This window comes from Phalacrocorax aristotelis, chromosome 8 (assembly GCF_949628215.1).
Source record: "Phalacrocorax aristotelis chromosome 8, bGulAri2.1, whole genome shotgun sequence".
NCBI classification, from domain to species: domain Eukaryota; kingdom Metazoa; phylum Chordata; class Aves; order Suliformes; family Phalacrocoracidae; genus Phalacrocorax; species Phalacrocorax aristotelis.
The window spans coordinates 7774067-7795536 of NC_134283.1; the positions used below are offsets into that span (position 1 = coordinate 7774067).

Here is a 21470-nt window from a genome sequence, read left to right on the forward strand (position 1 = left end):
GATTTAGAACTCAATCATATTGTGGTCGCTAAGGCCAAGACGGCCTCTGATCACTACATCTCCCACCAGTCCTTCTCTGTGAACAGCAGGTCAAGCAAGGCAACGCCCCTGGTAGGCTCACTTACGAGCTGCGTGAGGAAGTTACCTTCCACGCACACCAGGAACCTCCTAGACTGTTTATTCTCTGCTGTGTTGTATTTCCAGCAGACTTCTGGTAAATTGAAGTCCCTCACTTAGAACAAGGGCAACCAATTGTGATACTTCCTCCAGCTGCTTGTAGAACACTTCATCCTGGTCGGGTGGTCTGTAACAGACCCCCAGCAGGATATCTGCCTTGTTGGCCTTCCCCCTCATCCTTACCATGAGCATTTGACCTTATCATCAAAATTGCTAAGCTCTATGCAATCAAAGCACTGTCTAACATATAGAGCCACCCCACCATCTGTCCTTCCTTGCCTATTTATTTATGAAGAGATGTATTTATCAAAATATATGGCCCTTTAATTGTACGTGTGTATCTATATATTCAATAATTTCTGTTACAACTAAAAGTTCTTAACTGCATATTCAAGCCCAGTGTATTTTACATGAAGAACATGCAATTAGCATCCAACTGTGCTGAGTTTGGTATAAGTCATTTACCCATCATTGGTTAGGAACTCAGTGTTAGACGCACTGTTAGAATCCCATTAAGCAAGATTTCACTTAATTACCTTAACTGTGAAACTCTTCACATCCTGCAGTCTTTCACTTCATGCAGTACGTACCTGTAACCTTCTGAGAGAAAGGAAGGAGTTGTTCTAAAAAATACCAACCTATTTCCATACCCAGCCTTGGTTTATCTATAGAACAATTCCATCTCATGTTCACTGAATGAATGCTGTCCTACATATAAAATCATGTGTGAGTGTTTAATTGAGTAGGGGCAAGTATAGGATGTAGAAGAAAAACATGTCACTTCAGCAAAGGCAACACCCCTTCAAAGCAACACTATGAGTACTTGGGGCTTTTTTCTTCTTGTTCCTTTCTTTTTTCTTCTTTTTTTCTTCTTCCTTTTCTTCTTCTTTTTCTTTTTCTTTGTCTTTGTCTTTGCTTTTTCCTTTTCTTTTTCCTCTTCCTCTTCCTCTTCCTCTTCCTCTTCCTCTTCCTCTTCCTCTTCCTCTTCCTCTTCCTCTTCCTCTTCCTCTTCTTCTTCCTCTTCCTCTTCTTCTTCCTCTTCCTTTTCCTCTTCCTCTTCCTCTTTTTTCTTTTTAATTTTGGATTTTACATTGTTTTCTTGGCCTTGTTCCAAGGCCTGGAGTCCTATCAGTTTGAAATTTTCAGCAAAATCTAGTCTGGTCACCTGGAATAGAAAATCTCATCTTGAATGAGCAAAGGCATTGAGAATGCAGTCCTATGTAATGCAGTCCATTGCTATTAACACTGCCTAGTCAAGGTTAATTTATCCTAACCTAAGAATAAATCCAAGCTTGCTCAACATTAAGAGGGAATACCACGCTGCCACTTTTAGTGTCATAAAAGTAGCTTGTCCCACTCACCATTTTTTTAAATTTTATATGCTGGCAATTTGTAAGCACTAGAGAAGCCAGTTAATCATCTTTCAAACTCTACTTCACAATCTAAATGTTTTTAGATCATGAGAACTGACTGGACTCTAGTTAGTAAATCATGCTTGAAATATTGCTGCTGCTTAGGTTTTATTAGTAGCAATGAAGTAAATTCAAAGGCAAAACTCCACTGCTCATGGATTTACGAGGCAGCTGCCTTGAAGTTGTATTGCTTTCAAAATACTACATGGAAAATTACGTGCCTTGAACAAAATGCTTCACTCTTGGGTGAGGCATGTCTTCATGTTTTGATGTGCTTCCGGAAGAGAAAGGTTCTTAGAGCTTGTAAAGGACAATTGTATATAATGAGTGGTACATTTTAAAATCTTACTAGCACAGTCACTTACAATGTTAAATATGGTTCAGAGTGACTTAATTCTTGAAAGCAGACCACTCTTGTGCATTCTATGGTATTCTCGATTTCCCGGGTTGGCATGGCAGGAAGTAGCATCTCTTTTAGCTCTGTCATTGGAATAACTTTCTAATGAGGCACAGGCAGGATTTTTTTAATTACCTGAGGCTCCCTCACTCGTGTCATGTTGCATCCTGTGTAAAAAAAAAATCCTATTGTTATCCCAGTAGTATGTCAAAGTGACCTTCGAGTTAATTCTTGATGCAAAGGCAGTGTATGTTTATGCAGAAGCTATGAATAACAGGAGCATTATAGGATGTAGGATACAGATTTCTTTTCCCATTTTTTGGCTGTCTGAAGAAATGGAGTAGAGACCATTCACTAGCCATGCCATTGACCATGCTACACAGAGGGAAAAATTGCACCCTGGCATTGGGGTATGTGGGCTGGATGCTCACATCCTGTTGTCAAGCCCTCCTTGCTGTTGCCTGACATTTCCCTATACTAAATAAATATGTTCTCAGCAGGAATAATCTCAGTGGCAAATTTGCATAGCAAGCTAATGTCAGTCACAATAGCAGGCTGGCAGGAATCTTACTTGTGTGTGTGTCTGATTTCTGTACTGACGGTGGACATCTGCTGTGGAAAGGAGTTTTTTACCATCTGTTATGTAAGTAGCACATGCCGAATACCTTAGGAAGTTATCAAAAGCAAGGGAAAATGTAGATATTCTGTTAAAAATTCTGTATGTATTTTTTGCCTCAGATGCTACCTTTTTATTAGGTTAATTACTTATTTTGAACCGCTTATTGCGTAAGAATGTGGTTCTCTCATTTTCTTCTCTCCCTGTAGCCATCCTTCCCTCAGGATTGGATCAGGTCTTTTTTAATACATATACAAGAACTTAGCCATAAGTATTAAATCACATGCTGTAAAAATAATCTAAGGCTCCAAATCTGTGATACTTAATTTTCTGATGAAATTTTTCATGGGTGATCTGAACCCTTTCCAAAACTGAGTTTTATTTCCTTTTAGATGCACCTAAGCCACCCACAGAAGAGACATACATTCGCTCGGATGAATATGGGACTTCTGCAAGGTTCAAAAGATCATCTGCAAAAATTCAGAAAAATGGAAGTCTAAATGTTGAAACCCTTGTAGTGGCAGATAAAAAAATGTTGGAGAAACATGGAAAGGAAAATGTAACAACATACATCTTAACGGTTATGAATATGGTAAGATGTGCTGTACCTGAAACATGTTTTCCCTGTAGAATATTGTTATGTCAGAGTAGGATATTTCATTAGACAAATAGTGATACCAAAAAGAGGAGAGGCACCTTACTCAAGCCTTTCTTCAAGACTCATCTAATGTATTATGTCAAAAAGCTCTTGAAAAATACATCCCTAGATTATCACAGCTCTGGCAACAGTACTGTAGGGTAAAAAAATTTAAAAAAGGAAAATATTTAAAACATTAGATTTTCAGGTACTCTGGTAGGTACTCTGAAATTGATACTTTCTTCTAGTATAATGAAGCTTAGCCTGTTTTGTCTGATGTTGCTCCTTGAAACAAAAATTTGAGAAAGCATAAATTTATTTTGAGAAAAATAATATAATTTAGCTAGAAATGTGTTTTTCTTTGTGGCTTTGCTCTTTGGTTTTGTACTACAAAACTTGAACTTCAAATTTGATTACTTCATCCAGGAGACCAAGGACAGAACAAAGAGCATTGAAATCAATAGAAGGTTTTCAAGTTTTTTGAATAAGTGTAGTGGTTTGGGGCATAATCCTTCTGTGTTAAGCTCTTTTGGATTAATCCTGCAAGGTATAACTCAATTAATTTGTATTGAAAATTGAAGCCCAATGCAATACCTTGGTACATATATTTAGTCTATTAAAAGAAAACAACAACATGTAGGTGATATTTCCTCTTCAATAACTGTTGCAGGTCTCTAGCCTTTTTAAAGATGGAACAATCGGAAGTGATATAAACATTATTGTTGTGAGCCTCCTTCTTCTGGAACAAGAGCCTGTAAGTTGAGTCAGAATTTCTGCATGGTATACTTCATTTGCTACGGTTCACAGGGAGCATTGGGTGCTCCCACATTATGTACATGAACTTTTCTTAGAGGTTTCTTAAGACTTAAAGCATGAGAAGAAGATTACAATCACAAAAACCTCCAAAATCATGCTTTCTGCCTTTCACTGCTTTTCGGTTTTTGATGCCAAAATCTTCATTTCATATAAATGTACTTTAGAAACATTGAAATGCTTCCAGTAAGATAAAACTTAACAATTTCCAGCACTTCCTTGAAGAGTAATTACTGGAATGAGAAATCTACTTAAGAAATATTTAAATAAATAAAAAGATTTTGACTTGGGCTTTCCAGGATGTGGTGATCAGAAGGGGGAAGGAATCAAAAGTCCCAAACTGAAGATAGCATGTAACAAAAAGTGGGAGTGGAGCCAATTCTTTTGTCAAGGGTGTTGAGACAAAAGAAGATAAAATTTCTTTCAATGAAAAGAAATTTGTGATGGATTGATCTACTTGGATAATACTTTTCCTCCGCAGAAATCTCCAAACAGTTTAATCACAAGGTTAGAAATGGTTTAGCGTTCAGCTTTATCAGGAATCAAATATATTTGTACACTGTAATTCCAAGCACTGACTTTGAAAATATCTATGTGTCCGGGGGGAGATTAGTTTTATTTTACAATAGTAATAGAATTCACTCATCAGCTGAATTGGTCATCACAGACAGCTAACACGGGAATACATAAGATTATGTAGGACAAATATGAAAAAGTAATTCCCTTTTCCCTAACCAACTCCTATTCTTTCAATCGCCTTTCTGAAGTACTGATGGAAGCACCTTATTTCTGTGTCTGTGAAATATCTACAGGGTGGATTACTGATTAACCACCATGCAGACCAGTCACTGAACAGCTTTTGTCAATGGCAGTCTGCTCTGGTTGGGAAGAATGGAAAGCGCCATGACCATGCCATCTTGCTTACGGGTTTTGATATCTGCTCGTGGAAAAATGAGCCCTGTGATACTTTGGGTATGATATGAAATATATTCTGAGAAACTTTTGGGTGTCAACAGCAGCATCTTCTTTGACAGAGACTGAAATGTTTTAAAATAAGAGAGTCCATTTTTGCACATAATGTTAGCCTTGAAGAAGAAAGAACAGTATTATTTTTACATTTTTATCTGTGAGGTACCTAGAAGAAAATGGTACCATTGCCCCAGAAAAAGTGGCAAAATAAGCTCTCTAAAGACATCCTTTTGGACTGTCACGATTTCAAGGAATATTTTTGATATTGAAAATATTTCTGAGCCACTCTGAATTTTTTTTTTCTTTTTGTGACTACTTGCCCCTTTTGAATGGAATTTCTCCCTAATTTGGGAGCAGTAAAGGCATAAGGGGGGAAAAGAATAATCTTTGCAAGTAAAGTGTATTTTGGGAGATTGGGTTTGAATTATACTTCTTATACAGGAGTCCCTTTATTGTCAAATAAAAGTCTGCTGTAATTCTTTCATGATAAACCTGATGGAGCAGACAACCATCTTCATGCACCACAATAGGTTGGCTTATTAGGACCAGTGTGGATTATATGTGTCCTTGGAATTCTGTAGAGGAACAAGCTATTCTACCGCTTCCTTCCTTCAGGATTTGCACCTATCAGTGGCATGTGCAGCAAATACCGTAGTTGCACCATTAATGAAGATACAGGCCTTGGACTGGCTTTTACAATTGCACATGAATCTGGACACAAGTAAGTTTAATGAGTCTTACATGCTCCTCTATAAATAAATACGTAAGTGAATGGAAACATAGCACCAGTTAATATAAATCAGTTAAATATGCATCATATATAGAGAGCCATATAATGATCAGAATATATAGAGCATCCAATTAATGCATGGGCCTTATTTAATACAATCTCTTCAAAAATCATAGAAATAACCACTCTGGCATTTTGATCAATTTTGCTGCCATAGGCGGAAGGACCTTATCTGATACAGGTACCTCACAACTGTTACTAATTTGATGGGAAGCTATGGGCAATTTTAGGCCAAACAGAGTCAAGACTCCTCACTCAGAGGTGTGTCGTTTGGATGGAATGGTGACTCAGCTGCCTAGGGTGCTTCCCTTTTATTTTTATTTTTTTAACATTTTGTATATTCCAGGTGATAACCAGAACAACCAGCAAAATCTGACAACAATAATTTACAAGCTTCCCACAGTACATGTTTTGGTAGACAAATTGCTCGTAGAATCAGTGTGGTTGCTTCAAAAAGGGAAAGGACACTGCAGCTTACAGGATGGAGAAGTGATCTCTCTGAGTCTTTTAGATATCCCTTTCCCAGAAGACCCAGTGTTTCATAGGATTTGGGAGCCATTAGTTCCATTGAACCTGTCCGTCTTTGTTCTCTCTACCTATTTAATGCATGGTTTGGCTAAAAGCAACCTTTGTTTCTGGTTTCTGCCTTTCTGTGTCTATATCCATTGGTTTTCTGTTTGATTTCTATGATAATAAGACTAATTTTCCTAAGAACCTGCTGTCTCTCAAACAAAATCAGTAATAATCATCCATGGAGCTTCAGCTATTCTCTGAATTGTTAAATTAAATCTAAAGAAGATGAGTAGGTTTTGCTTTCCTGTTTTTTCCCCAAATAATTTTGAATTACTTTTTCACAACTTTTTGCATGATTTTGATTTTCAGTTTTAACATAGCTCAAGCTGGAGTCTGCCTAACCCCTGGCAGTATAGTAACATAGTTTCTCTATGTGGTACAAACCTGAAATCAAGGATCAGATAAAACATGGGCATAGGATCTGTATTTTGTGTAGCAACGTTACTGCACAGAATATCTTTGAAAAGCAGTTGTACTGTCAAGGCATGAATCCTTCCGATTCTGCATGACTGCATCAGGACTGTTTAGTTTTCATTGTACAAATATGCTCTACAGTATATACTATGACCTAATGTCTACATGAGTGACCCTTTCACAGGTTTCTGTACATCTGAAGGGAAACAAGGAATTAAAGGTTAATCCAGCTACCAGCGAAGCCCGTGGGAATTGTGCCAACGCTTTCAATGGGACCAAATATGTAAAATATGTATTGTTTGATCCTCCTGTCACGCTAGTACAATTTCACTGGCCTCAGTACATTTTTAATGCCCTTCAATCAGTCTTAGGAGAGAATCAGGCCCATAGCTTATTTTTCAAGAATTATCCCCTTTAGCCTCTTAATGTCCTTCCTTCCTGTTTATTTTCTTATTTGCCTTGAGAGATTATCTCTTGGAAATTTTTTTATGTTGTTTTTTTCCCTTTTTCACCATTGCCTTTGAGTCTCAAATTATTCAGCCTTTCTTTGGTGCAGTTCCACACTCCTGTGTAATAAAATGCATTTTACCTCCTGGAAAAAATCTGCCCCGGGTGCAAAATGTCTTTACCATCATTTGTTCATGTTCCTGTTCCTGAGACTGCCCAGCATGTGATGTAAGACAACAGAATTCAGTCTCTGTGATACAGAGATTCCTAGAAGAAAAAAACCTGTGACAGCTACGGTGGTGCTGAGGTCCACTGTGAATACATTAACCTGAGGATTTCATAGAGGGAGAATATTGTATACTGTATAAATCACACTCTGTGATCCACTGAGCAGCTTCAGTTGTTTTACATTTTTATGGTTTTCTTTAAGTAGTTTGTGTTTTTACCTGAAAGTTTAGCAATTCTTTTGGGAGTTCAGAGCCCATTGCATCAGTGGTGCATAAACTGTGGATTCTTTGGCTGCAATGCGTGTGAGCAAAGTTAGTATATTTTAAAGGATTCCAAAATACTAGCTCCATTGGGACTTTTTTTGTCCATTTATAGAAGGAACCATATATTTTAGCAAGTTTGGAGCCTCAGCTGGTGGCAACACATGCAGTAACTCTGATGAGCCTGCCATGATTTATAACAGTAGAGGATCGAGTCCAGTAAATTAGATATTCCCTGCACATGCACAGAGTACATTCATAAAGTCACCAATGTACTACAATGTTGAAGTAACAGATTATGAAATTTCTATTCAAAACACATTGAAATTCACAGATGTCCTGTACAGTGAGTAAATATAAAACAGTTAAAGGAAAAAAACTGAAAATTAGCTTTATTATAACCATAAGCTCCACATAATTTATAATTTTTTAACATGGTTTTATTATTGCTTATTATTCTTTATATTATCCTAACACCTCTCCTAGTGAAAGCAGGGCCTCATGATGCTGCAGACTGAGCAAAGCACCCAATAAGAGGCAGTATTCCCACGAAAGAGGTTACAGTCTAGACAAAGTAAGTGACAGTGTATAACGAAGGTGAGGAAAAGGAAGTGATTTGCCTGAGATAATATAGCAAGGTAGTGGCCAAAATTAGAAAAAGAATGATATTTTTATATTTATACTTTTTATTTTATTCATTCAATCCCACTTCTTTTGCTACAGATTGAATGTAGCTATGTAGTTCTTCCCTCCCATTAGGAGGACAGTTATGTTATATTCTTACAGCTGCGTGACACTGATATTTTAGTGGATTCTGATCTCCACACCATTCCTGTTATCAGGCATTATCACTAGGCAAAGGCAGGCTCAGACTGCATGCGTATTTTAAGCTGACAGATTTCTAGGCAAGTACAAGTGTGACTGAACATAAGACGCACTACTTCCATCCATCTCGACACAAAACGTTTCTCTTTCAGGAAAGAGAAATAGTTAAACTGTAAAACTTTTGACCCAGTCTGCAGGTCTGGTAGTTATGTGCCAGTGACTTGTCATTAGCTCACATTGCAGAGCTCCTGTGCATCACCAGTATGGGTCTTCCTTGAAACTTGATAATCTTTTTCTCATCAGACAAGTGCATGATGACAATAAAATTTGAATGCTATTAATTGGAGCTTGTGTCATACTAATAGTCATTTGTACAGTGCATATGTTTTCATCCCTTTGGAATGAAAGGATTGAATTCCACATTCCCTGTGGAGTTCAACCATAGAACTGTTGCCCAGAAAGTGTTTCTTCTGCCCCAAATTGTGTCTTGCTTCTGGTTAATCTAGATTTTTACTCTCATGCCTGGTTCTCTTTTCAGCTTTGGTATGATTCATGATGGAGAAGGAAATCCTTGCAGAAAAGCTGAGGGTAATATTATGTCTCCCACACTCACAGGAAACAATGGAGTATTTTCTTGGTCTGTATGCAGCAGGCAGTATCTCAACAAATTTCTCAGGTAGGTCAGATGTAAATCTGGGCTGGTGCCAGGGAATGTAGCTTTAGTAACTGGGCTTGAACTCTTGAACAGACATAAAAATTACTTAAGTGTGAAATTCACCTCTTTTAAAATGTGCTCAAACCCATGTACTATTTGAGCACACGCACTTGGACTTACGAAGCATATAGGTGGTATGGCATATAAGTGTTTTTGTCCTGCATCATTTCAAAAGAATTAATTTCACCTTCCATGAATATCCTGCAGTAATGACTGGTGTATCATTCTTTCCCAGGCATTCCTGTCAGCAGCTAGGTTTATTAGAGAATTAGTAGGAAGTGAACACAAAAGAGGGCAGACACAGTGATATCAAAGTAATCACAAAATGTAAATTAACATTAGTGGCCTTTCTCACTGGCGTTTCTCTCTTAATCTAGCTCATGTCGTGAGCAAGGACATTTTACATTTTTCATATACTGTTTCTGGGGGGAAAAAAAAGAAAAAGGTGCCAGTTATTTCTCCAGCATGTCGGCGTTATTCAGTAGTGCTTTTAAAGGAACTGCTTTTCGGTCTCTGTTTAATGTCTTCAGAATTGCAGTCCTTTCCCATACAACTTTCCTTTTATTTTGTTTGTCATACATGGGTAGACTGTACATGATTGATTACTAAACAACGTGTAAGCGGTACTAAGAGCAGATGCAATGCAGGCATTTTAGACGTTAATTCCTTAGAGTGAGAATCAAACTCCCTGATAATTCTGTGGATCTGATCCTTGAATTCCAAGTTAGTATCTTAGAGTAGCGGCCAGGAAAGGTGACAAAGTTCTGGTGATTTTTTTCTGCTCCAATGATACAACATATTCTGAGTACACAAGAAAATGGCAAACTAAAAAGTCATATAAGCTCTCCAACATGCAGTATTCTCCAAGAGACACACACTTGGAAGAGAAATCCAGCATAGAGTGACCTTCTGTGTACATGGGTCCTCAAGCATATACAAAGGAAAAAAAGTAGACCATAGGGTACCTTTGGTCTTAAGCAGGACACAGCCAACCCAATGCATGCAAGCTGCAACAGCCTTCTGTTTGTCAATCCACAGAAAATGAATGCTGAAATGAGACAGTGTGACTGCTGATTCCCTTGATTCCTGATTTTTGGGAATCCATTTAAGGGAAAGAAGCAGACTCGATCACCATGCTCTTGGTTACACAGGCATAAAGGGAGGAAAAGAATTTGACATCATTCTTCCTTGTTGTCACAACAGTCCCAAAGCCTGGAAGTTCCTGCTTCCTTAAAACTTTGCAGGTCAGGCTACCAACAAGATGTCACGATTGTTTGGCTCCTGCAAGCAGATATTCTCATTTCAGTGCATAACTCTAAAGCTAGTTAAAGGTACTGTATACCATATTATGTGGTTTTGCTGGTCTGTAGCAAATTAAAATATTTTGATGTAAAGATCATAGTCATGACTAATATATATTCTCATTATAGTACAGCTCAAGCTGCCTGCCTGATTGATGAACCTAAGCAAACAGGACAGTATAAATACCCTGACAAACTGCCAGGGCAGATCTATGATGCTGATACCCAGTGCAAATGGCAATTTGGAATGAAAGCAAAACTGTGCAACCTCAGCTTCGTAAAGGTACCTATTGACATACTTTTGAAAAGTTAAAATTACATTAGAGAACTGCAGTACACTAAATAAGTACAAGTAATACAGTGTTCTTCAGAGGCCTGGGCTATTTCTCTACCTTATCTTGCTTGGCAATTTGCTTTGAAAGTACTGGCCTCTACTGGAATATCGCTATCCCAGGGGAATTTCAGAAGGAAGTGTGCTCTTTCCAGGAGTCATATGGAGTACAGTTGAATACAGAAGGCTCATGAGCCCTCTCCTACTAAGGGAAATTAGCAGGCAGTAGAGTTTTGATCAAAACTTGCATGGGGTGTGGGGTAAGAAGGAGTAAGTTTCTTGTGTTGTGGTTTATTCTTATGCATTGACAGCAAAGTCTGGAAAATATCTATAGGGTTATTTTAGAATAATAAAAATGTAACTTATACTCTGGACTTTATGATGAAGGATTAATTTAGATTAACCTATTCTTTTAGTGACTGCTACACTCCTTGCTGATCTCTTCAGAGAAGACGTTAAATAATCTGGAGTGCTTATTCTGAAAAGAAGTATTGCCGTTTCTTTCACTCCTATTATTATCCTGGAATATTTTGATTTATTTTATACTGACCCCATTTATCAGGTGATGGCAGCTGTGTTTCCTCTACAGCTAATAAACAAAGAAGGGAGATTGAACAGCACTATGAAGAGACTATGTTCCCATGTATGTCCTGTGTTTTAGAAAATCTAGTCTCTTCACAGTGTTATAGTCACTGTAAACTATATTGACTATATTGATGACATTTTAGCCTTGAACTTTTCAACACAGTTTTTGTTCTACTATAGTCTCACACTCAAAATAGTTTTAAAAAATATATAGCGAAATGGGCATAAATAAGAAGGCAATATATAGGATATGGCTGTGCTATGAATTTTAAACCCTGGATTTTCTAAATTCAGAAAATGTTTTATTTATAGGGCTTTTAAGATAGCAAAGGCATTGTATCATTCGTTACTCTTTCTGAACGCCAGGGAATAATGGGAATTATGAGTACTATAGTGAGTACCTTCTTCTTTTCAGGATATATGCAAATCTCTCTGGTGTCACAAAGTGGGTCATAGGTGCGAGACAAAGTTCATGCCAGCAGCAGAAGGAACAGCTTGTGGTATAAGTATGGTAAGTTGTTTTATAAATAGGACAATATCATTCTAACTTGTTTTTAGACTGTAGTGGGTCAAATAACAGCTCCTGTCAAAAACAGTTTTATCCAGATCCCTCCAGGTTTGCTATCATGGACTTTCGGATTGCTCTGTAAAAGACTGCATTGTGATACGTAGTCAGGACCAGTCCTCACAGTGGCACCTATCTGATGGTAGGGAATGATGCCTCTCCCATTGAGCCGTGGAATAAGATACATCTGGCAAATCTAACTCTGCAAGAAAACCCATTAATTATAACAGAAGTTAGATCAAGGCTTTAAATTCTACTCTGATATATACATTCCTTAAGCCATAATATTTGCTGTACAGGCTAGGGCCATCATGCGTATTATCATCAGTGATCACTACTAAAAGAACATGGATATTTGTTTTAGTTTCTAAAAATTTAGTTAAAAAGTTTAGTTTCCTTCTAATTTACACACATCTGTAGTTAACCAAAATATTTTCTTTCGCTGTAATGTTTCTTCCGGCAGAATATTGGTTTGATTTTCAAGTCACTAACAAACGTTCTGTTTTGCTTTTTCTCTTTGTGCAGTGTTTCATAATTGAATAATAAAAGGGAGGAATTTGAGCAGAATTTTAGCAGGCTATTTTTAAATTACAAGGGAAGTTTTGAGGTTCTGACAGCACAGGACCATAAAATAACACGGACCTTTTGGGAAGAGTAAGCCGGAAGGATATTTTCCAAGAGAACAGTTTTGAGAATTTGTACCTCAGAGACCTTCAGCTCAGAACTTGGACAAATTTTAGGACATTACTTACCTATACCATTGTGTGGCTCAATGTCCTACTTCAGAGGCCTTGTTCTAATGTGAACTATCTCATTGAGTTCATTGGGTTACCTCATATTTATTAAGGTTAAGCGCTGGAGCTTTTAAATGTGGATTTTTTCTTTTTTGCATCTACTAGATACCGCTAACTCTGATGGGATATTTTTTTGGCATTCTTTTGGCAGTGGTGTCGAAGAGGACAGTGTGTCAAATATGGTGATCATGGACCCAGGCCTGTAAATGGCCAATGGTCTGCCTGGTCAGAGTGGTCAGAGTGTACTCGCACTTGTGGAGGTGGGGTCACATATCAAGAAAGGCACTGCAATAATCCAAAGTAAGACATAGATATGAAAAGGTATTATTTTTATACTAACTATTTAAGATTTTAGAAGAAAAAAAAATTAACGGAGTCCATTTCTGTAGGGAAATAGTATGTGTGAAAATGTTTTTAAGACCTTTCTTTCATGTCCAATATGACCAGTTTGTAGCTGAAAGACACAAATATGTCCTGATACTAGGAAGAAGTGGCTGTCTGAAGGCTGCTAGAGTACTAGACCATCTGTGGCCCAACCATCCCAATTTATTTTGTGACATTAGAGTTTATCAGGTACCTGCAGGAGTCACAAAACTCCACGCAGACATATTCACACCTAATAATTTAAGAGCAAGGAAAAAAGGTCTTAAAAACTTCTGATGAGATCATATTATCCAGGATAATAAACCAAAAATGTTTAAAATCAATATCAAAGTTGTTGTAGACAGATTCTTTTTATGCCTGTCATGTTTATTGCATTCTTTTGTGTTTCACAGGTCAGAATAGAGTTGCTGAACCCTAGAACTGTATGCTAGCTAACTCATGAAATATTTCTGGTGTTTTCCTCTAGTGAATGTCTTATCACTGTAAATACTACAATTCCTTACAATACTATTTCAAAGTAGAGGTGAAGTGTTATCTGACCAGCATCTTGCCCAAGTACACAATTCACTTCAACTTACAAGAAAAAAGATTTTCACTGTTTTATTTCGTACACAACTTCAACAGGCATAGACACATGTATTCTTCATTGCACACAATAAAAACAGCATTTAAACTGCAGTAATAAAAAACAGAGAAAATATGACACAGTTTGTATGAGGCTGTAAAGAATCCTCACACCTACTATACTGTGCTGCAGTAATAATATCCACGCTTCATGTACTATGTTATAGGAAAATGTGAGTTAGTTAAAATAGTCTTTACTACCTTCACTCTGTCAAGGCAATTTTTGCAGAGCTGTAGCAGACCATTTTCTCAAACTTTTCTGTTGTTTCTTAGTGTATTTCGATAACTAAAATTACTTGGATAGTTTCCTTTATTAAACTATTCAGAGAGAGAATGCAGGGTGTCAATTACACATCGTACGTATATTTTGGTCTTCCTACCATGGCCCCTGTTTTGCCTGCTAAATTTGTATGCAAGACATTGTTCTTTGCATTTGTTCATAAGCCTTCCTTTGCTCTCCCTGTGTGACAGAAGAATGCCCAGTAGTTGAAATGTTTCAGTTTGTTGCACTATTTTAACTGATAATGATTTCAAATCGTCTTCAAACAGAAGCTCTTTAACATGAAGGGTGTCTCTTACTGTAGCATTATGTATGTCAAACTTGCATTCAGAGTGATCTGTCTGTTCTAACCGAAGCAAGACTTAATGCAATACTTGATGTAACCAAGACTTGATACCAGAACCGGATCATGTTTATACTAAGTTTAATTTAATTATATTAGTGATAATTCAGTTAGAGCAAAGAGAAGATACTACAAATCTCTCTCAGAGTTAGACTGATGAAATGACAGGACTATAAATAAACCATCCACGCAGCAGTGTACGAATAGCCAGGTAGTTGCATTTCCCATTACAGCACTTTTGTATAAATGTGGACTCAGTAGGAAAATGATACTATCCTTTTTCAGTGTTACCCCACATGGAAAGATTTATAACCTAGTCATTGTTCATTGTTCACCTCTATAGCTACACATAAACAAAGAATAATAATTCCTTTTTTTTTTTTTTAACTTCTGAAATATATTTCAGATGTTTATATATTTCAGTACATATATGTATATTATTTCATATGTCATATATTTATTTCATTTTTCCTAATCCAGATTTGTGTAGGAGCTAATGTTTATTCTGTTCAGAAGCTTGATAGATGATTTTGGATAGCAAAATTTTGAGAATGACAAAAAGAATAACATGTATTTCTGTAAGAGATTAGGACAAGGAGTGTGGACTCTAAAATGGGGTTTTAAAATAAGTAGTCAATCTTTCAAAGCAACTGACTTCTTAGGAACATTGAGGGACATTTCTAGGTTTCCAGTAATCTTAAAGGTGACATATCCTAGAGACAGGTGAAGAACACAAATTCAGGCTGCTGCTTATGAAAACCTCGTTACCTGTGTTTGTATCTGAAAATTTCCTCTTGCAAATAATATCCAAGCATTTCAATTCCTGTTCTCTCGACAATTTTAAGACAGATCTTGTGAGCACACCCAAACAACTCTGGGTATAGCTTCTGACTTACAGCCTAGGTTATGTATGAATGCACACCTTTGGAGGTCATCTGTGGAACACAACTATGCAGATTTGCTAAAATCATTATGTTTCTGTAAATTGTCACAGTGTAATTTCATGGATCTGGTTTTCATATGTCACAACATTTTACAATTGAGGTACTTTTCCAAGATAGAAATAGATTACATAATAGTTTAGCTGGGAAAGAACCTGAAGAGTGCCCGAGAGATTTAAATTAATACCTAAATCATATCTGTGGGACTGCATCCTACCCACTTCACAATAGTGCATTGTTCAGTAAGAGTACAATGGAGTTTTAGGCATGTATACACTCAAAAGACTAAATCAAAATTGTGTGAATGTGTCTTTTTAATCTTTTGTGTACAATATCTGTAACAGTGATTACAGACAATGCAGATGTAAACTAATGCAAAGTCGTGATGCCATTTAAAATACCAATTAAAAATTAATACTCTTAAAGACCTTGTAGACCTTTCAAATTCATGCAGAATAAAATAGTCTAGCTTTGTGATACGGTCATAGTATGGTCTCATAATACGAGCAGAAATGTTCTCACTTGAATTTAAATGATTACAAAACAGGAAAAAATAGGAGTCCAGAATTTCAGAGTCTAATTCCCTTTATAATACATAAAATACTTTCCTTGATCAGATTAATTCCAGGGTTTCTCACTCTCTGTGTTGCACTGCAGTGAATAGCCATTTTAATTTCATTGTCCATGAAGTCTATTATTAAAAGGGTACTGCAGAATTAATTTAAGCTATTTCTGTAGCATTTTAATATTTAAGTCTTATATGAAGTGGAGTATTTCCATCTTTGCACTTGTACTCCTTTTACAAACCATTCCTTGGAGACCGTTTTTTTGCTGGCCTTTCTCACCAAATTTCTCCCTTTTCCAGTTATCCTCAGCAAGGCCTCAGCTCTAACAGCATCTGTTCATTCAGGTATCTTTACCCAGACGCGCCAGTGCTGGGGAGGTACACAGACGGATTAAAAGTTTAGGCTGTACCTATATTAGGAGCACTGTATCACTACAGAAATATCAGAACACCCTTTTTGCAAAGCGTTCTGTTGTAAGCACAGTTATACTAACAGAGCTTCTGTGGGCAGTCAAACCAAAAGCTATGGGTGGTATAAACATCACCAATAAAAGCATGATTTTATCAGTATAGATAATAGCCTTTTCTCAGAAATTTGGTTTTGTAGATCTACGTCTTGTTTCCTGTGAATTACTTAACTCTCACTGACATCTTGTAGGTAGAAAACGAAGGTGGGGAAGTTTCCATAATTGCCTGGCCAACAGTTTCAGCAATGGGAGTGTACTGTAATATAAAAATGCTGTAACAGAGCTGGGAAACAGAATGCCTCTTTCAGGGCTGCCTTAGTCTGGTGGAATATTATACCATGCTCAAATGCAAGACTGTGGCTAGAAATCACGATCTAGACATAAATAATTCCATTATATTGCTTGTTTGCTGGCACTTACTTGGAAGGAGGTTGCTTCTTTTCCTTACACTCACACAGATTTGTTCTCTGGGGCTGAAGGAGGTCAAAAATCATACATGTGCTGAAGCTGTAAAGAGGGTCTGTAGAGAACTGAATAAGGACCCAGCGGTTTGGCTGCCTTAACTCAAAGCTTGCACCAAGTGCACAAAGTCAGCACAAATACTCCCCGACTTCACTGATGTTACGTGTCCTCCCTGCCCTTCACAGACTGAACTGCCACCAACTAGGACAGAAAATTTGACTTGGTTTTAAGACCTTCACCATTATACCCAGTGTCAGGGTAGTTAGTAGGTGACCTCAAGAAAAGACACTGGAAGTTGGTTTTATTTCCACAACACATTTTGCTGGTGCTTGAACCAGGTTCTAAATAGAGTAGTGGGTGGGTTTCCACCTCTTCTTTTGAAAGACTGTTTGATAGCCCAGAGTTCTGGAAAAGACAGATATTGTGTACATTCAAAGCTGAGTCAAAACATAAAAACCAAGCCCCAGCTTGGTTAGATCGCTAGATATGTAAGGGTTAAAATTTATAATAAAGCAAACAGAAGAAGCACCTGGATTTTCTCATCCATGCTGCACCAAGCTGTCGCCGTATTACACCAGTCAGGTGCACGTCAGGAGAAGTTGCGTGAGATACTAGATATGGGGAATAGTTGTAACATAGGGTTTAGGGATTTAAACAAACAACTCAAATTATACTTGTTGCAATTGTATCTTTTATACTACTATTATTAATTATTATTGTTAGTTAATTTATTAATATCATTATTATTCGATATCTTTTATCTTATTCTAATTATTTTCCTTAATACGTGTGTAACATGGGCAAGCTGTCCACTGAAAGATCATAGCTTCTCTTCCAAGTATGTATGTTCCCTAAGTTTTAAAAATCATTCTGTAAAGGTATCAAGTGCAGCATGGTTACGTTTCTTTTCACTTGATGCAAGAAATTGTACAATAAGACCAACAGTTCTTAGAATTTGGTGTTTTGAAGATTTGGCTCAGTACTTGCAGATGTATATCTGAGCATTGTGAAACTGCAAAAATACCGTTAGTGAATTCCTGTGTAGGTCCATAAGGAATACAAAAGTGAGTGAATACGTTTCTCAGCAGCTTGTGAGACCTCTCAGTCACTTTAAAAAGAGCAAGTCTTACATTTTACATTGTTTTACAGTCGTGTGCATAGACCAAATAGTTAAAAAGTATTATTCTGATAACATAAGATACTAGCAAAGTAATAGAATATGCTCTTTTTATTCTGGCCAAATTAAAGGAAATACCCAGGTAACATTTGCTGAAGTAGATGTGACATGTTTAAAGTTCTTCATAAAATCCAACATTTTCCTAAAGCAGGACAACGGTGCACAGGTCTTGTTTCCTTCGACTGTTTAAAAGCACATCTTTTCAAAATGATTTACAAAAGAAATGAACAACTAAATGTAATTTTTCATTCTGTTTATGTCTGATCAGTGTTATGCTGTTAGCTCTTATTGTGATAGGTAATTCTTTGCACATGTTTGTTCCTGGGCTACAGCAGAGTAAAAATAGCTATATAACAAGACTGAAACCAGTCAGTACAAAATAGCCCTATAAATTTAAATTAGTAAAAACATGACTCACCTCTGGATGGTTGCATCTTTGCTGTGTTTGCAGTGATCCAAGTAGATAATTCATGGCAACTGCTTTTCTTGGTTTTAGGAACTATGAAAATTAATGGCCCATATAAGAAATACTCATCTCCTAAGACATTGCATGCTCTCATTTTCTCTGTTAATACACATGTAACATGTCAATCGCACAAAAAGTAGATTTTGCAAAGGAATTTTTTTTCCTTTTTTTTAGGCCACAGTATGGCGGCAAATTCTGCCAAGGTTCCAGTCGTATCTATCAACTTTGTAATAATCAGCCATGTCCAGCAAATAGTTTGGACTTCCGTGCCCAGCAGTGTGCAGAATACAACAGCAAACCCTTCCGGGGATGGTACTACAAATGGAAGCCATATACTAAAGTGGAAGGTAATTATGCTACAGCTCTGACGGACAAAGGCAATTGCAGGAAGTGAACTGTAAGCTGTAATTCATCCATATTATTTGGGCAAATATCACCCTAATGTAAGCAAATAGAAATTCAGTTGGCTTATTGGAGATGTGTTTGCTTTCTAGCCTGGTTGAATCCGGCCTCCTGTGCAATACCGCCTGTATGAACATGCAGAATTGATTTTGGTGTGAATTTCCACCTCTGTCCTTAGCATGACTCCCTGGCTGTTGCTACCCCTCTCTTTCATTTTATATTACATATCTGTTAGTGTAAAAACAAACCGAAACAACTTCCATGGATTTTTCAGCATGGGAAATGTGAGGTCCCACAATAACACTACCAGAATCTTCCTTCCTTTGGAATGTTCTCAGATTTCAAAACGTAACAATAAATCAACCTTTTGACTTTTCTGCTGGTGTAGTCCCATGAGAATTGGAAAAACAAACAATGTACTGGCATAAATTTATTTAAGTCAGCTTTTACTAAGAGATCTTTATAAAGTTCAAGCCTCGATAACTGTTTCTTGTCTTTTGTACAGGCAAAGTCTATTTTGACTTTACACCTCTTAATTTTGCAAATATATTGAATCAGTAATCATTTTTATCAGATACAACAAATATTTTCTGCCGTCTGAAAGCACAATTTGTAGCTGCAGTTGCTACTACCTGAACAAAAGTGCCTGGATTAAGTCACATTGTAGCTGCTTCATTTAGTACCTGTACAAATTTGCTTTTTTTAATAGGAAGTGTATAATTATTTATATATATATATATACACACATACACATACATGTAGCTTTCATTCGTAACCTGACTATATTTTCTTCAAAAGACTTTGCAGACATTTTTGTGGGTATTTAGAAACGTATGTCCTAACAGCCATTGTGAACAGAGGAAAAAGGAAATATGTTTTCACAGCACGTAACTATGGATGTTGTATAACAGGGAGAACAATGCATCTTGTTTAACAGAAACTGAGTAGCCTATGTTGGTTTTAAAGGTAGGGGCTGCATTTAGTAAAAGAAATAGGAGCTTAAAATGAGGGACAAAGAGCAAAATTTTCAAAAGCAAGATGTCGCCAAGTGACTCTCAAGTTGAAAATGTCTGTCCTTACTCTCTTAGCTGCTTCTCAAAAATATTCCCCAAGATCTACATTTATAGTCCTGAAAACGTGATCTGGTTTTCAAAATTGCTACAGATGCCTTGCCTCTGTAGAAAGTGCTATTGAAAATGCAGCTGCTTATTTAAGAGTAAAAGGATACTATTCTGAATCCGATTTCATGTTCTGCAAAATTTTGTTATGCTGTTTTATCTGTTGCACTTGGTATTTCTATTAGAATTTCAGCAACTGTGACAATATTTACAATTGCATGACTGTTTTTGTGTATGTAGAATTAATCAGCCCCTTATAAGCATAACATACCATCTGTGTGTAAGAAGAAATTTGATTGACAATGGTTGGGATTTTTTAGAGGAAAAGTGCTTTTGTTAGGGGAAAATCTGCCCCCAGTCCTAGCTTTCAGCTGAATTGATCATTTGTGCCATCTTACATATTTTTCAAATTTTAACTAGAAATTAAATAAAATTATTACAATCTCCCATTTCTCTCAATAAAAAATGAAATTTGAAACTGTGGATCGGTGGGACAGAAATCAGGGCCACATCAGCAGAGCTAATGCACTGTGCATGTTTTCACACTGGTTTTGAATCCTTAACTCTATGTGTAGACAGTCAAACCCACATGTTCTTTTAAAATAGCATAATATAAGCTACTGTGCTTGGCTATATTTCTGCCCATCTTGGAGTCCCAATGTTTCACCACACATAATTAATCCTTGTAGCTTGTGGTCTAGGATGCAGGAAGAAACAATAGCAGGGTGCTTTTTTTCTGTGCTGCAGGTCTGCTAATACTTTCTTGTCTTGTTATTTGTTTTTTGGGTTTGGTTTTTTTTTCCCCCAGAGGAAGATAGATGTAAATTGTACTGCACAGCTGAAGACTTTGACTTTTTCTTTGCAATGTCCAGCAAAGTGAAGGATGGAACTCTGTGTTCTCCAAATAAATACGATGTTTGCATTGATGGAATATGTGAAGTAAGAGAAAATTGAGTTTCTTACAATCCTAATGTCTATTTTTTTTAAGTGGGCAATTGACTCCTTTATGGAAAAATGCAGCTGTTTCTTCAAATTCCCTTGTGTCTGAGTCCTTCACTTGTGCCTTTTGGTTGCAGCAAGTAGGGTGTGATCATGGACTTGGTTCCAAAGCTGTACTGGATGCTTGTGGAGTTTGTAAAGGAGATAATTCAACATGCAAGTTCTTTAAAGGCCAATACTTGATCCAGCACAAAGCTAATGGTAAGGAAAGCTGTTCCACATGATCATCAACTCATTGCTCTGCTGTATCTCCATGTAAAATATATGACTCCTTGCTCATTAGGGCAGTGGCTAAAAGTCCAGATGTGAACTGAAAATCACAGGGAGAGTCAGAGGAGAGTTCACATTTCTTCTGTTTCTTGGTAACAAGAAAGCTATGAGCATAAGTCTTGG

At 37.0% G+C, this 21470-nt stretch overlaps 1 protein-coding gene and 1 long non-coding RNA gene across 3 annotated transcripts in view; one reads left to right on the forward strand and one right to left on the reverse strand.

Annotated features, from left to right (window-relative positions):
- The window catches only part of ADAMTS18 (ADAM metallopeptidase with thrombospondin type 1 motif 18), an 83564-nt gene that overhangs the window by 33107 nt on the left and 28987 nt on the right, over nucleotides 1-21470 (forward strand). For both annotated transcript variants that reach the window (XM_075101335.1, XM_075101336.1), the window contains 11 exons: nucleotides 2995-3194; nucleotides 3910-3993; nucleotides 4865-5024; nucleotides 5637-5742; nucleotides 9097-9234; nucleotides 10704-10857; nucleotides 11906-12001; nucleotides 13001-13149; nucleotides 18733-18905; nucleotides 20887-21017; nucleotides 21155-21278. In XM_075101335.1, the coding sequence (XP_074957436.1) occupies nucleotides 2995-3194; nucleotides 3910-3993; nucleotides 4865-5024; nucleotides 5637-5742; nucleotides 9097-9234; nucleotides 10704-10857; nucleotides 11906-12001; nucleotides 13001-13149; nucleotides 18733-18905; nucleotides 20887-21017; nucleotides 21155-21278 (1515 nt within the window). The remainder of the gene's footprint in view (nucleotides 1-2994; nucleotides 3195-3909; nucleotides 3994-4864; nucleotides 5025-5636; nucleotides 5743-9096; nucleotides 9235-10703; nucleotides 10858-11905; nucleotides 12002-13000; nucleotides 13150-18732; nucleotides 18906-20886; nucleotides 21018-21154; nucleotides 21279-21470) is intronic.
- On the reverse strand, nucleotides 13868-18600 carry LOC142060947 (uncharacterized). The gene is made up of 3 exons (XR_012661989.1): nucleotides 18511-18600; nucleotides 17445-17526; nucleotides 13868-17320 (listed from the first exon to the last, which is right to left on the reverse strand). It is a non-coding gene; the product is annotated as an uncharacterized LOC142060947 (long non-coding RNA).